Source organism: Mandrillus leucophaeus, unplaced genomic scaffold, assembly GCF_000951045.1.
Source record: "Mandrillus leucophaeus isolate KB7577 unplaced genomic scaffold, Mleu.le_1.0 Scaffold113, whole genome shotgun sequence".
NCBI classification, from domain to species: Eukaryota; Metazoa; Chordata; class Mammalia; order Primates; family Cercopithecidae; genus Mandrillus; species Mandrillus leucophaeus.
Genome location: NW_012099543.1, coordinates 5,533,994 through 5,550,790, shown reverse-complemented (window position 1 = coordinate 5,550,790; position 16,797 = coordinate 5,533,994). Strand labels below are relative to the sequence as shown.

Below are 16,797 nucleotides of genomic sequence, written 5' to 3'. Positions count from 1 at the left end.
TTAGCTTAATTTATGATAATGTCCTTCACCAGAAAATTATTGTCACAAGGTACATGACATAACTATAATGAAGGTTTTATTTAAAAGTTGTTTCATTTTGGAAAAATTTAAACATAGTGCAACCATGGGAAGTGTGCCCACTTCCCGGCTCCAGTGGTTATCAACTCATGGCCATTGTTGTTTCATCCATATCCCCTCCCTGCCCCCATTACTCCCAGACATCATATCATTTCATCCATAAATTGTAATCATTTGAAGAAGCCATTTGAAGGGATGTTAAAAAGGTATAGACATGATTTGTGAATGGGAACAGAAATAGCCTCACTACTAACAGTGAAGAACAACTAAATGAAAAAAGTAATCACCAAAGTATTTTCAAAAGGAAAAGGGTCAAAATTTAATCAGAGGCTAGAAAGAAAGACAAAACTGCAACTGGTGTTGTAAATAATGCCACCTCTCTTGACCTCTTCAATGCAAAATGTAATATAGTTGTACCTGTGAATATTACTATTCACCACTTGCTTTTCAGAAGTTTCAAAGTCTGTGTGAGTTTTCATGTAGCCTTTACTTTGTCACCTCTCTCAGCTTTGCACAGAGCTTTTGGCAAGTGCCTTTTCATGAATTAGAGATGGCATTTATATTTAAGATATTGTCTTTTTAGGTAGTAGTTCTCAAGTTCTTATATTACTGTATGTAGCTATGTGGTATGATTTGTGTCTCTGTGATCCTAGCAAGATGTCTGTTTTCATACTCATGGTGTCTAATTAACTTGGATAAACACGTATTATCCAGAGATGCACATTAATTTCTGTTTGGCTGGAGTTGCAATAATGCAAGTAGGAAATAATTGCTCCTCAATGTTGTCTGTCTGTACTTTCTTAAACCTAGAAATTAAAAAAAGATCATCCCATCCCCCATGCCCCTTCCTAGTTATCTTCTAATTATAGCATGTATCTGTGTGCATGTGTGAGTGTGTGTGTGCCCCTGTGTCTATTAAATTTCAAGAAGGAAGGCACTCAGTGCTAATGGTGGTGCAGGAAGTTGTCACTTAAGAAAGAATAATTAGCTACCACAAAAGACTCCCTCCCCTGACCCCCAAATGTGGCATTTATTATTTTGGCAAATTTACTGGATGTGGGACCCAGGGTCTTATTTTAGGTATAAGAAACTAAGAAAACTAAGAAATATAGTATATTCAGCACACCAAAGAAACTTCATCTCACAGGGATGACTTCACGTTATCCAAATTCATAAAACTGTTGTATTATAGCATAATATCAGTTTAGTTATTTAAAAGATAAATACAGCCTCAGTTCAATTGGAAGGCACATATTGACTTAAGCTATGCATTCTGTCCCATTATGCCCATCTGCGTGGGCTGGCCAATTATAATCTGACAGTTGCTGGTGAGCTGGGTGCCTGAATATTTAAAAGGCGTCCAGCTAAGACAGCCTGCTGTGTCCACCTCCCCAAGAGACATGATGGAGATGATGTTACCAATGCAACTATAATACTAAAAGAGCACTGACTCTGGGAACCTTTGCCTTATTCCTGCCTGTGCTTCTATAACTGTTTTTTTCATGCTTTCAGGAGAATAACTCCATTCTGACTGGCAGATTTGTTTTTGCTATGTTAATAAAATTAATAAATGTCTATCAGTCTGCCTTTTGAAATGTTTTTTTTTTTTTTTTCCATATTAAGGCACTTTATTTTTTTTTGTTCCATGTTTCAGGCAACATCTCACTCTGGTTCTTGTACTTATAGTTATGCAATTTCAAGTGAAATGACAAAAGTATTTGTTACTTTCCAGATTCATATTTAACCCTACCGTTGCTGATTGTTTCAGCCATCTGATCGTTCATTCTCCAAAATTATCTCACTGCTGTGGCTTACTGTTATGTTTTATTTGTTTTCCTAACTTCTTCTCTCCCTACCACCACTGAGCCCCTCGATTCTTGATTGAATGCTCTTCTTATTACTTTTATTCTAAGGCCTGTGATCTATTGAAGCGATTTTTTATTTTTTTATTTTACCTTTAAAATTTTTTTGAGACAGAGTCTCCCTGTGTCACCCAGGCTGGAGTGCAGTGGCACAATCTCCACTCACTGCAAGTGATTCTGTTGCCTCATCCTCCCGAGTAGCTGGAATTACGTGTGCCACCACATCCAGCTAATTTTTGTATTTTTGATAGAGACGGGGTTTTGCCGTCTTGGCCAGGCTGGCCCAAACTCCTGGCCTCAAGTAATCCACCTACCTTGGCCTCCCAAAGTGGTGGGATTACAGGCATGAGCCCCATGCCCAGCCTTATTGAAGCAATTTTTAAAAACCACATTCTTCTTGTTTCCTCTTTTCCCAGTGGAGACAATCCTTATTTTCTGATCATTTCTAATGTCTGGCACTTTGTTCTGCACCATGCCTCCCGTTTAACATGCTCCAAATCATTCATGTGGTATGGAGCTTCATTTGTCACATCTCTAGTTACTTCTGCTCATATTCTTTGTTGGTATTGCTTCCACAGCATTTTTTCTTTTTCTTTTCTTTTCTTTCTTTTTTTTTTTTTGAGACGGAGTCTCACCCTGTTGCCCAGGCTGGAGTGCAGTGGCGCAATCTCAGTTTACTGCAAGCTCCGCCTCCCAGGTTCACACCGTTCTCCTGCCTTAGCCTCCCAAGTAACTGGGACTACAGGCACCCACAACCACACCCAGCTAATTTTTGTATTTTTAGTCGAGGTGGGGTTTCACTGTGTTAGCCAGGATGGTCTCGATCTCCTGACATCATGATCCGCCCGCCTCGGCCTCCCAGAGTGCTGGGATTACAGGTGCCAGCCACCACGCCCGACCACATTTTTTCTTTCTGATATTTATGCTTGGCCTTTTAGCCAGTGTGGGCCATTCATTTTCAAAGTCCATGCAATGAGCATGTTCTTGGCAAGACCTTGCACATCATTTGGAGCTGTAGAAGTTTCCAACTGGGATTTGGTTAAAGCTCCAGGCATTTTCTGGAGATTTAAAAAACTGCCAGGAAAATAATGAGCAGTTTTTTTCTAAAAAATCTTAATCCTCTTCCAAATGCTCTAGATAGCCTCTCAGTTGTTCCTTCGGAGATATTTGGTATGGGACTCTGCGTTTCAGCAAACTTCTTATTTTTCATAATCTTGTTAGCACAGCTACAGCCCTCTCCACCATTTTAGGGTAGCCAGGGTGGTCCATATTTGTTATCTCTGACCCTGTAAAGCTGAATTGTCCAGAAATTCATGTGTGTGTGTGTGCGCACAGGCATGTGTATTCTAGTAGAGTCGGTCTTTTCTCTTTCTGTGTGGCCATGATGAAATTCAGGTACTGTTCTTCCATCATCTCATGTCACCTCTTCATAACCTGAGAGGCAAGTATTCTTTTCACCCCTATTTTACAGAGGGGGAAAATTAAACTCACTAAAGGTCACACTGCCAGGAGGTGGGCACCTTGAGCCCCAGCTGTTAGACTTTGCTCCTCCTTGTGTAATCACTCTTCGTGTGACATCTCCCCTTTACCTCCCACCTTCATAACTGTCCCCTACATCCATTCAATCAGCCCATTCCACTTGGGTCAGTTGAAGTACCTAAATACACTTTACTCAGGCATGAGAGTTTCAAGGTCTACCTATATATTGCACTGGCTAACATTCAGCATTTTGGCTTGTGTTTCCAAAGTTTTTTAGATGGGCCTCTCCAGCCAAGTATCTTGAATCAATTTTAAAAGACCAATCCATCATCCATGCCTTGCCCAGATTAAGCTCTCTTAAGCCCATTTCTCTCTGTATTCACCCTAAATCTGACCTAAACAATGTGTTAATAGTTCTTTTCTTCTAAGACCCAGCTTTTGTCCTTCTAGTCAAGCTAGAGTCCAGTCATAGTCATGAGGCTCATCTTCTTGGCGTCTCCACTAGTTCCTAGCTTCTAAAAAAGGAAGTATTTTTCTTGTCCAAGATTATTACTCTAGCAATATGGTTGTGGTCATAACTTTACCACCAACCCCTTCCATGAGCTGTTGTTGCTTTACCTTTGGCCTCCAGAAGATCTGCCCTTTATAAAACCATCAGATCTCATGAGAGTTACTCACTATCACAAGAACAGCACAGGAAAAACCCACCCCCATGATTCAATTACCTCCCACTAGGTCCCTTCTGTTACAGGATTATGGGATTATGAAATTATGGGATTATGGGATTATGGGAGCTACAATTCAAGATGAGATTTGGGTGGGGACACAGCCAAACCATATCAGCAGGACTTTGAACTTTTCACCATAATACTTTCTGGCCCACACTAGAAACCCAATGTTAGTGAATAAATACTGAGTGAAGGGGAGGGCCTGGAACATAATGTTAACTGTGGATGAGTGCAAACAGAAGGAGTCTTTGAAGTTGGCCAAAAGGTATTTACTGGTCTTATAGCCCTTATGGCTCCTTCATAATAATAAGTGCTTGAAGTAGGCGTGGAGGGGTAAGGGAGTAGAAGTATGAAATCAGATAAAGTGATATTACCCAGTTTTTAAGTTTCCTTAACAGCAATGAAATTAAATAGGTGTTGCACAGCTGCCTGTGGTATGTTCTTTTTTTCATCTGACTTATTTATGATTTATTTATCTTCTTAAGTAGATACTTTACAAAATTGAGCATGCAGTATTATGTTGATCCATTGCATCCCTTGGAGAACTGACAAATCCCACCCTGCTCATTGTTAACATAATTTTAATTAAGACGTCTTAAACTCTATGTTAAGACTTAACTATAATCTCACTTACTTTGTGTGAGGTGTTGTCTATTTCATGATATAGGTAAAAATCTCAGGCAAGAGGTTTCCTCCAGCTTCAGAATATGAGACACAGTTAAGCCTAAGTGACTGAAGAACATTTCTATAAGGAAACCAATTAATGTAAATGAAAGACCTTTGTAAGTAAGATCAAATATACAAGCAATGTAATTGAAAAAACAGCTGTGTGTTTTCTTGTCTCATCTTGAAAAAATTCAGACTTTCAACTATATTGTAATAGAAGGTAGCATCCTATAAAATCAGATTTACACAATGTTATTTCAAAGAAAATACTGTAGGCTTTAAATCATTTATCCAAAAATCTTTTAAACATTAGAATAAAGATAATACAACAAAGGAAAAGAAAAGAAATTTTTCATGTCATAGAGATGGCAGAGCTTTGTACAAGTAACATTTTTGGGTTAAGAGGGCATATCTGATCCTAGAAAAAACAGCCCTTCAGAGCTCAAAGCAGAGAACTAAACAATAGAATACAAACATAATTAATTTCATGAGGCTGTGTTAGTAACACCAACAACAAAATTTCTTTTCTGGGAGTGCTGTCATTTTTGTTAACCTAGGATACTTTCATCTTGTCTGATTTTATCATAAAAGAAAGTTACCAAGAAAATTAACACGTTTCGATATAATCATCTTGGATTATAACAAAGTGCTTATAACAAAAGGCATTAAATAGTTCTTCTCATAAGCCTATCTTGTGGTTCCTATTAGCTATTGTTGATAATAGTCTATGCTGCTGCTTATAAACTGGTCTGAAAAATCTTTAGTCTGAAGTTGGAGACACTTAATATCATGTAGATTTTCCTTATATATCAGCGCATCAGAAAAAAACTTTAAATTTTATGTTGATCAGAAGTAAATAAAGCATAGACTTTAAGGTCACTTTCAAGATGTTTTGCAAAATGAATCTTTAAAAATTACACGTTTTGATTACTTCCTGGGGCAGTCACTTATTTACAGTTTAAGTACAAAAATTTTTTGAAATAGACAAAAGTAGCTTATAAGTAGTCTTATTTCTTTCCCCCTTATCCATAAGGCTTTTCTTGCTCTTGATTTAGGTGAAATGGAAAATGGCAATGATAGACAGCTACACAGTTATTGTGTTGCTAGGCTACGTGGGTGCCCATTTAACCTGCTTCCTGAGAGAGCACAGTTTCCAGAATGCTATGTAAAAATACTCCTTTGTCTCCTGGGAGGGGGGAAAAAAGCAAGTTGACATCCTCTCTAGACCACATTTGTTTAGCAGGTTGGAGGGGGCACGAAAGTTGAAAGATGTATCTACAATGAGCAAACTTGAAAAAAAACTGACAGCTCCCTGCACATGGGGACATGGTTGTGTGCGTGTCAGTGTGTGTTTAAGGGTCTTCAGAACAAGGAGCAGACAGGAGCTTTTGCCTTCTGCTTGCTTGCTTTCTTTCATAACTGCCTGTTCCTCTACCTTCTCACAGATTTACAAAATACGTAGAGGGAGCATTCTGGTTGTCTTTTCCTGAAGGCATAAACAGACACATTCTCTCTCTTTCTCTGTCTCTCATCTAAGGTATATTCCCAAAGTGTAAGTCAGCTTTATGTGAGCCTTGTAAAATGGATCTTAACAGAATTCCCCAAGTGATCATAGACCTGGCTTATGAATGGTGCACTCCACCCCTCACATGTCCCCTATCCACTCCCACCCTCTCAGTCTCCCAATCGCACACGAACACATATCCATCCTCTCTCTCCAGGTGCCAGTAACCTTCCTGGCTCCAGCAATCAACACACTAAGGCTCTGCAGCCCCTTTCAGGCAACTTGCCTGGGATTCTGTCAGAAGATGAGATATCCCATCCCCCAGTATTCCAGGTCAACTCCCCGTCCCCATCTCCTTATCTATTATGCTTTGGAACTACAGGCCCCAGCCTCAAACTCTCCAAAGTTTTCATTGCACGGATGCTGAACTCCTACTCTGTCTGCTTTGCAGCAACCAGAGGTACCCTAAGCTTCTTCAAAAAAATAGAGGCTCAATAGTTGTTTCTGGTGAATCAAATACTTGACCCATTTGTTGTAGACATTGTTACCTCCATGTGTAATATCAATTTTTTAAATACCTGCACAAATATTAGTAGAAATACAAAAATCCCTTTAAAGAAATCAAATGAGTAAACATGACTATGATAATGCAATCATCCTTGAGATTTATGCCATTATTGTTTTGTACATGTACCATTTGTTCCCTTTATAACAAGTGCATAGCTTTACTGCTGCTAACATTATGATCTCTTTTCTGCTGGGGACACTGCTTTTCAAGGTCTTTTATCAGGTTTATAATATGTCCTATGTTTCTGTACAGTTTTAAATAAAGAGCTTATTTTTCAGGTTTCAGATAAAAGCAACACTGATGCTTCACCGAAACAAGAAAAAAAGGAAATTCCTCTGATAAACCAAGGTAAAAAAAATCAGCTCATATATATATATATATATATATATATTAGCTATAATGTTTGAGGCGTTTTCAATATGGCTTGACAGCCTAATATATAGATCAGAAGTTTGTCAGCAACTTGGATTTTAAAAAATTAAGTTTGTTGTTCTAGAAGTGACAGGAGTAGAGAGAGGGTGAGCTGCCAACATTGTGTGTTTTGGCGGAGCAGAGAGACACTTTCTGACTGAGGACAGTGTCCCCAGCACTGCCACGCTGCCTGAAATTTCCATAGACTTATGCCACTCTCTGTCTTGAATTCTCATTCTGATGTTGATTAGGATGGAAATCAAGTCAATACTTTTCAAAATCTGTGTTGAAAATTATGATGATGACAGTTCCCGTGTTTTCATCTTTTAGTAACTTTTTGCTTTTCATGATTCTTCTGAGGTCCCTAAAAGTAGTTCAACAAACACGTTTATTAAATAGTTTCTTCATGTCCAGGCGATATAATGTGTCTTAGGTAAAAGACTTGAACTTATTTAAGGCATGAAGTTGCCATCTTATAATATTCAATCCAGTAATAATTTCCTGGATAGAGAAGCTGAAAACAAACTGGATTCAAAATGTTTTATTTTCTTAGTGTTCATTGTTATTACTGTAATTCTTTTATTATGCATTCTAATATTATTACGCCATTATCTTTTTATTTTGGTATTATACCATGGGACCCGAGAAGCACATCCATTATTTTCATTGTCTTTGTCTTATTTTGAAATAACTTTCAAAGATCTTAGTCTCAGCTCATTTGTTTTCATCATTCCTAATCCTTTTTTTTAATCAATCCATGTCATGGTTTTATGTTCTCTTTTGGTGGCATGTTTTTCCTTCCTTCATACTTTGTTGCTTAGGTAACCTAATCAGCTGTTCATTCACAACTTTATGTTTGAGCCCATTAGTGAGGTCCCTAAGAAATCACACTTTTTCTTTTTCATCTTAATTACAATAATTTGCAATTCCACCATCAGGATTTTTTTTGTAAGGGTATCTTAATTTTAAAGCCAATCTTTTATAGACAGTTCAAACTACTACTGTGCCTTCGAGTATGGTTCTGTTGGATTTCCAAATTGTACTAGAAAAATTGCTAATGTAATTTTATCCTAAAATTAGTGTTTAATTTTAAATACTCTTCCTAGGTTTGGCAGGAACAAATTGTGAAATGTTTTCAAATGACTGTTATTTTGAATTAGTTAGCTGTTGGGTTAAAAATTTTCACTTTGCATTGCAAGTCAGTGAGTAAAACCAATGGTGCCTGCAGCATGGGTGGAAAACATCTGTCCATTCATTCTTTTTCCTTAAAAGGGTCAGGCAGATCCTCAGCCATTTACCCACCATCTAGAACTTTGCTTGTTGATGTCCTCTGCTACTTAGCCTTCAATAACCCTAAACTTGTTGGTAAAGGTTTACTTAGTGGAACAAGATATCTAGACAGTTATAATAAAGACTTCTACATGGAAGACGGACACATTGACTCATTGCTTATACTGTCCCCAAGACACTCTTAGAACAATCCAAGTGGATCATAGAATTTCTGCTTTGCCATGAACTGGAAATAAATCACCAAACTCTGTGAACCTATAATTCTGAGGTCCTCTGAATGAGGAGACTAACTAAATGACTCTAGGTCTCTTCCCGCTTTAAAGTTCACCTTCCTACTGGAGACACATTTTGTATTGGGATCTGTCAGAATGTCTTTGAACCTGAACACCAAATAGGAGAGAGTGGGATGTTAGGGGGAAGATGGTTGTCTTGGTAGAGGCTGGCGAAAGCAGGGAATCAAAAGTTCTGATCAGTACTCCAGGCTCTGGTAAAAAATGTCAATTTAAAAATTACCAAAAAAGAGTTACAGAGTCTCTTGGATAACTGTCTATACTACATAAACTTTATTTTGAAACATTATAAACTACCTTAAGAACATATTGTAAATCTCCTTACAATTGGTACAGTTTTATAAATGGATGTTTGAATACGAATCCATATTATACAGAGGTAGATAATGAACCGCTAACATTTCTTTTGGTTCAGTTTATTGTGTGATCATCCAAATGCGATTGTTTGTCTATGTTCTTTTGAAGAAAAACAGGAGCTGTGCAATGATGTTCTAGCAATGAAAAGAAGCTCTTCATTACCTAGCTGGAAAAGGTGAGTGTACTACAATTATACAAATTCCAAGTGAGTGCAATTATACTGCTGAAAAGTAATTATCAATGTTTAAATACAAGAAGAAAGAAAATAATAGCAACAAAAGCAATCAAGAATGGAACCAAATTTTACAACAGAGATATGAAAGAATTAGCAATACACCTTTCCCCCAAACCTTTTCATTTCTTTCGTGAAGAGTTGGAAATAATGAAATGGAGCTGGCTTAACTTCCTACCCACAGCAAGTAACCAATTCAAATTACTTTAATGTAGTCAAAGAACTGAAAATGTCACACATATATAAGGTATGATTATGAAATCATTAACTGATTTTTTCCCCTGTGGTTCATTATCTTATTGTCATACATACATGTAATTATAATCATTGCATGCTAGAATTTTCTTGACATAAGAATTTTATCACTTTTAAAATGAAATCAGCTGAATGTTTTAGATATCCAATAGAATTAAAAGAATGTTTTCAAGGAAGCAAACCCTTATCCTCTGTTACAAACCTAAGCTGCTTTCCAGGCGTTCAGACCCAGTTTCTCTGAATCCAAATCCTGTGCTCTTTGCATAGGAGCACATTGAGTTAAGAGCAAGAAAAAACGGAGAGGGGCTTTTATTTCCCTGCACTTGCTGACAGGGTAGTGAGTCAATCCAGCACTCATACCTCATCACCTTACTCTTCTACTCCAAAGCCTTTTCAGCCCCCACTACTTTTAAGGTAAGTTACAAACTCCTTAGCATGGCACAAATCCTCTTCTCTACTGCCTCTACTTTTAGCCCCCACTTTGCTTCCCAAAGGTTCTAAATTACTAGTAGTTCTGTTTTATCACATCTCATCCCTTTGTCTGTACCACTTCCTTTACTTGAATGCCTCAGCAACTCATATGTCAGTGTCAGTTACCCTTTCATTTAAGTCTTAGTTCAAGTTTTCCCTTCTTTAGGGTCTTCTTGACTCTCCTCAGCAAACTCAGGTATTCACAGAGGCACTGTTGCAATGTTGAGATTGTATTGTAATTCATTCAGTAGTTATTTGTTAAATTCTGTGTTCTGACACGCAGTGGTGAGCAGTGATCACAGTCAAATGGAATTATCTGTTTGAATCCCTGTCTTCCCATTGCATACAGGCTCCTAAAGGACAGAGGCCTTCTTGTCTTCTTCATAATTCTAAGCTTTTGAAAGATCTTCTCTGACAACTCCACCTAAAGTAGCCCATCCCATTTCTGATAAGCCACACTTTTATCATCCTGTTTTATTTTTTTCAAAAAGTATATTACTATTTTAAAGTATCTCCTTTACCACCTATTTCTTTTTACCATTTTTTAATTGTAGCTTGCTTATTTTCTCTATTTTTCACTAGATGCCAGTGCACTCCATGAGAGTAGGGACTGTCTTGCTATTATCCCTGTGTCTCTAATATCCAGAATGACACTGACTCATATTTGGCACTCAATAATATTTGCTGGTTAAATAAGTGACATAATTTTTTTTCCCCAGTGCTGTTGCCAGGCCTTCCCATGGCCAATACTTTGACCTAGAATTATTTATGAAAATTTGCTTCACAATTTAAGATTCATCCAAAAACAAACTAAAACACATTTATATGTATGTGAGTGTGTATATGCATGTATATATTATTTCATGTCATACTTTTTGGTCTTTATGAGATTGTTGGTTTTTTTGTAATCACTGTTGACTTGTAAACACAATATGAATGTTAGAAACAATCCACAAAAAACAATCTTTTTTTGCAATAAAAAAAAATCAAAATCAGTATATTCCTTTATGTGAATTTCAAGAAGCAGCAAAAATAATCCGTGGAGATAGAAATCAGAATGGTGATTGCCAGAGTGGGAATGGGGTGAGGATTGACTGGAAAGTGGCTTTAACGACTTCTTGGGTGAAATGTCCCATAACCTGATCTGGGTGATGGTTTTTTTTTTTTTTTTTTTAGACTTTAACTTCTAAGGTACACGTGCACAATGTGCAGGTTTGTTACATAGGTATACATGTGCCATGTTGGTTTGCTGCACCCATTAACTCGTCATTTACATTAGGTATTTCTCCTAATGCTGTCCCTCCCCTGCCTCCCAGTCCCACTACAGGCCCCGGTGTGTGATGTTCCCCACCCTGTGTACGTGTGTTCTCATTGTTCACTTCCCACCTATGAGTGAGAACATGCAGTGTTTGGTTTTCTGTCCTTGTGACAGTTTGTTCAGAATGATGGTTTCCAGCTTCATCCATGTCCCTGCAAAGAACATGAACTCATCTTTTTTTATGGCTGCATAGTATTCCATGGTATATATGTGCCACATTTTCTTAATCCAGTCTATCACCGATGGACATTTGGGTTGGTTCCAAGTTTCTAGTATTGTGAATAGTGATGCGATAAGCATACGTGTACATGTATCTTTATAGTAGCATGATTTATAATCCTTTGGGTATGTACCCAATAATGGGATTGCTGGGTCAAATGGTATTTTTAGTTCTAGATCCTTGAGGTATCGCTGCACTGTCTTCCACAATGGTTGAACTAGTTTACAGTCCCACCAACAGTGTAAAAGTGTTCCTATTTCTCCACATCCTCTCCAGCACCTGTTGTTTCCTGACTTTTTAATGGTCGCCATTCTAACTGGTGTTAGATGGTATCTCATTGTGATTTTGATTTGCATTTCTCTGAGGACCCATGATGATGAGCATCTTTTCACGTGTCTGTTGGCTGCATAAATGTCTTCTTTTGAGAAGTGTCTGTTCATATCCTTTGCCCACTTTTTGATGAGTTGTTTTTTTCTTGTACATGTATTTAAGTTCTTTGTAGATTCTGGTTATTAGTCCTTTGTCAGACGGATAGATTGCAAAAATTTTCTCTCATTCTATAGGTTGCCTGTTCACTCTGATGGTAGTTTCTTTTGCTGTGCAGAAGCTCTTTAGTTTAATTAGATCCCATTTGTCTATTTTGGCTTTTGTTGCCTTTGCTTTTGGTGTTTTAGTCATGAAGTCCTTGCCCATGGCTATGTCCTGAATGGTATTGCCTAGGTTTTCTTCTAGGGAGAAACAATCTTAATGGAAGAAACTTATCAAATGCTTTATGAATGATGGTGATGATAAAGATGATCATAACAACAATAATAGGTATTATTTACTGAACACTTACGCTAAACATTGAGCTACATTCTTTGTATATCCTCAGTATAACTCTATGAAGTAGGCCCTATTATTATTCAACAGAACAAGAAAGAGAGGTTTAGAGAGGAATCTCCTGTGCTCTAGTATAGTACTTTTTACCCTTCAACCTCAACGCCAACATGAATGAATCTTTAACATCCCTAAAATGGTTAAAGAAAAAGACTTCTTTAATAAAATGTCAGCATACAGGAGGTTATAACTAATGAGCATTCAGATGTTGTGTAAGAATTCTTTAACAGGCAATTAAGCATTAGTTTATATAATGTTCTTAATCTCAAAAAAATCAGCTGAAGTTAGACAGTATAATTAATGCCAAAGAGCTGTTGACAGTAGAAGCACATTCCATTTGATATAAACTGTTATCCAATTTTAAAAGATCCTCATCTTATAAACATGTAAAAGTCTCTGGAGCTGTGATCTTAATTTATGGACATCAGCATGAAAGGATTACCAAAAAAAATGTTTTTATTACTTGACAAACAAAACCCTTCATGATCTGACCCCTACTCGCCCTCCCCAGCTTCATTTCCCATTTTGTACTGCCCCCAGACTCTTGTACTTTTTGTTCCCTATGATACTGAAAGCTTTAGTCTCATCAACAAACTGCACATCCTTACCGTGAGTTATTTTTCATGCTGCAGCCATGTATCTTTTTAAAATCTGCATCAGCTCACCTCGTTCCCATGCCTGAAAACTTCCAATGGTAGTGCCCACTCTGCTTAAAAGAAACTCTAGTTCCCTCCCCATGACCACGATGCCCTGTGATCCCAACACTGACCTCGCTCATCTCATCTCTTTCCATTTGCTTCCTGTTTACTCCACCCCAGTAGCTCTGAACATTCTTCTTCCTCTTCCAGGTCATGACTAAGTATTTCTCTCAACTGACTTGGTTCTTTTTTTGTTTGATTTCTGTGCTTTTCTCTTAGGCTAAAATAAACTTTAGTTTAAAAGTCTCTTGCATTCGTGGTTAAGTGATTTTTTTCTGTATTGTAACCACATTGCAGGTTCACTTGCCCGCTGCTTGCAGAGTTTAATTAACAAAAGCTAGGTCTGGTGTAAAGAAAGTGACTTTTTATTCCAAAGCTAGCTTAGGGGAAGAAGTACAGGCTTACTGCCTTCAGGGTACCACTTCACCTTTGGAGCAGAAAGTGGACACTTTTAAAGGGGGCCTATCATGAATGGCACCTCAGGGGAGGAGGTGAGCAGGTGTGTGGGTCCCCATGCTAGCTTGGTGCCTTATCTACTGGGCAGTAGAGTTAGCATTTCATGGGCAGAAATAGGTTTTAAAGGTGCCTGAAAACTTTCTAGGTGGGAGAGAGTTTCGTAATGGGACTTTGGATTGTAAATCAACTGTTATCTCTGGAGGCAGTCTCCTGGTGGCTGAAAGTTCCACTCGAGCTTGTAAGCATACAGTTAGATGAACTTGCCCTCTAGGGAGTTTCTAGTGAAGGGGAGGTAAAAGGTTTTAATTGCATTTCTAAAGGACTATGTAGGAAGTGGGGAATGGGGAAATGGAGAAAAGAGAAAATAAGAAATAATAAAAAATAATAGTAACTCATTTTCTTTTTCTTAGAAAAATGGGGCTACTTGGTTACAGTATGTTTTAATTTGTTGCTTTTTAAGTATATCCATTGTAGATTTCTGCTGTATGGTTACCATGAGCCTTACAAAAAATATTCTGTAGTTGTTTAACAGGTTTCAAAAGTCTCTTTCAGCAAATGAGAGACAAGTAGTATATGACTACTGTTAAAAATAAATTATCACCAATTCCGTTTAGCTGTTACTACCTAAAAACTTTGGAAAATATATGTGACTGGAATAAATATAAATTCTTCTAATTAAGAATTTGTTTCATGTAACTACAGTGGTGGCAGTTTTTAGCATTACACGTATGTTCTTGTTCTCATTTGTTGTATATGAACATTTCACTCCTTTTTGTATATTAATGTTTCTGAAATTGTTAATACCTAACATGATTTCTACTTTGAAATGATAAACCACAGCTTGCTTAATGTGCCGATGGAAGATGTGAATCTAAGTTCTGGACGCAAAGACAGAGTTTGTGTGAGTGGCAGTGATAAAGTTGCTTCTTTGCCAGCGTCGTCTCAAAGCACACCTGTCAAGGAAACAGTGAGAGAACTGAAGTCTAAATTAAGGTAAAGATGTTTACTCACATATTTCCACATGCTCTGTTTCACTTTCTAAGGAGTTACAACTCCTGTTGTTTTCCTTACTGAGTTTTAATGATACTGAATAAATTCAATGGCGTGACATCATGACTTTTCTCGTAACTATGCTGATTTAGATATACTATGGGTTAAATGTCCCTTATAATAGAACTGGTAACTGCCTGTTGTTACATAGTTTGGCAGTATGGTAGACATTAGTCTTCTCTTGAATGTAATAAATAATTTTTACTGAATTTTCTTTCTTTTTTCCCCAACAAAGACTCTTATGACATTATATGGCCTTTTTAAAAAATCTGGGTTTTTTTGTTTGTTTTAGTTTTGGATACTGAACTTATTGAGGGAAATTGAGTTTTGCTTGCTTTGTTCTGTGTAGAATGTTAACATTTGTGGGCACGTTATTTGAGGAATTTAAATGTCTGGGTCTCATTTCTCAAAGGATGGAGACAAGGAGAGGGAAAAGTTCATGATTCAGGGTTTTTCCAAGTAGAGACTGATAATAGATGGGGGCCTTAAAATCAAGTCAAAGAAGTCTGTATACCAAAGCATGCTCTAAAACAGGTGCCATGTGGGAGGGTGGGAGGTGGGGCCAGTAGCACCACTAAATCAGTGTACCTCATTGGTGTTGTTGGGATCCACAGCCTTTTGTTGGGTTTTAAAGGTCTTGTGTGGGGTAAGAGGCTCTAGGCGAGAGAAAACAAACACATGCCCTACCTGGAATAGTATTTTTCCTTAGGATAGCTGCTTGATTTTTTCATCAGTGATTGACATAATCTTCCTGAAGATGAGAGTTCTCAAACAGTAGAAGCAGTTAGGAAGAAAGAGAAAGATGGAGGAGAACACTTACATAGGGACTGTAGCCTCTACTAAGGCTCAGGCTGTGGTCCCGTTTGTGAGAGGGGACTGCTAACCCCAGTAGACTTGAACCCAGTTCTACAGATGCCATGGGCTTGGTGAAAGTCTCTGTAGCAGCATCCAGGGCTGCAGGGCTATGATTATGACATGGGCATGAAGGCCCCACCTGCTGTCTCATGCCTAACAACAGTCCTGCCCCAGGAGGGAGGAAGCACTCCTGGTTACATGTGGATGGACCCACCTTGGACTTTGTAGAGGGACCTATTTTCACTACTGACAATAGGGATCCAGAGACAAGTTGTTGATGGAGCAATGAAGACAGACTGCTACATTCCAGAACACCAAGTTCTGACCACCAAATATCCCATTCTGTCTGGTTGGCAATCTTCCACTAGCCTGGAAATGGGACAAAAGCAGGCCAGACCTCAGCATGGTTCAGGCATTATAAGGTTGAAAAAGGCCACTTATCCAATGATCTAGATAGATGTCAGTATTATACTGCTGTAGCTTACAGTATAATCCCTAAATAATGGGATTCTCTAACTAGTTTCCTACACTCTGCCTGTATTTTTCTAGAAGTAGTATTTAAGGTCCTCAACTTTGAAGGTGGGTTGCTATAAATTTGAATTCTGATGTGTTACTGGTCCTAAAATTCAGGCCTATTGGTTGATCACTAAAGCATAGTAGTATACAGTAAGTTATATATGCATGTGCCTGTATATATTTGAATAAATGTGAATATCATTAAAAATGTATGGCTATGACTACATATCCAATTATTTGGACATTGCTACAAGTGAACCAGGCCTTCTTAATAATAGTAACTGTCACACCAGGCACCGTGGCTCATGCCTGTTATCCCAGTACTTTGGGAGGCCAAGGTGGGAGAATTGCTTGAAAGGAGGAGTTCGAGACCAGCCTGGGCAACATAGCAAGACCCCGTCTCCATAAAAATAATAATAACAATAGCTAAACAGTAATAGTTATCAGGTTTGAACCTTTATATTTCAGACATCCACCCACTTACTTTTTATAAATTAATTTATATTCTCACGAATTCATGAAATTGGTGTTATTTTTATTTATTTATTTATTTATTTATTTTTTAAAAATTTATTTATTATTATTATACTTTAAGTTGTAGGGTACATGTGCAT

At 37.8% G+C, this 16,797-nt stretch overlaps 1 protein-coding gene across 2 annotated transcripts in view; it reads left to right on the top strand.

The window, feature by feature from the left end:
- Positions 1–16,797, top strand: part of MORC1 (MORC family CW-type zinc finger 1) — a 162,145-nt gene that overhangs the window by 124,717 nt on the left and 20,631 nt on the right. For both annotated transcript variants that reach the window (XM_011995501.1, XM_011995507.1), the window contains 3 exons: positions 7,164–7,233; positions 9,342–9,408; positions 14,603–14,755. In XM_011995501.1, coding sequence (XP_011850891.1) covers positions 7,164–7,233; positions 9,342–9,408; positions 14,603–14,755 — 290 coding nt within the window. The remainder of the gene's footprint in view (positions 1–7,163; positions 7,234–9,341; positions 9,409–14,602; positions 14,756–16,797) is intronic.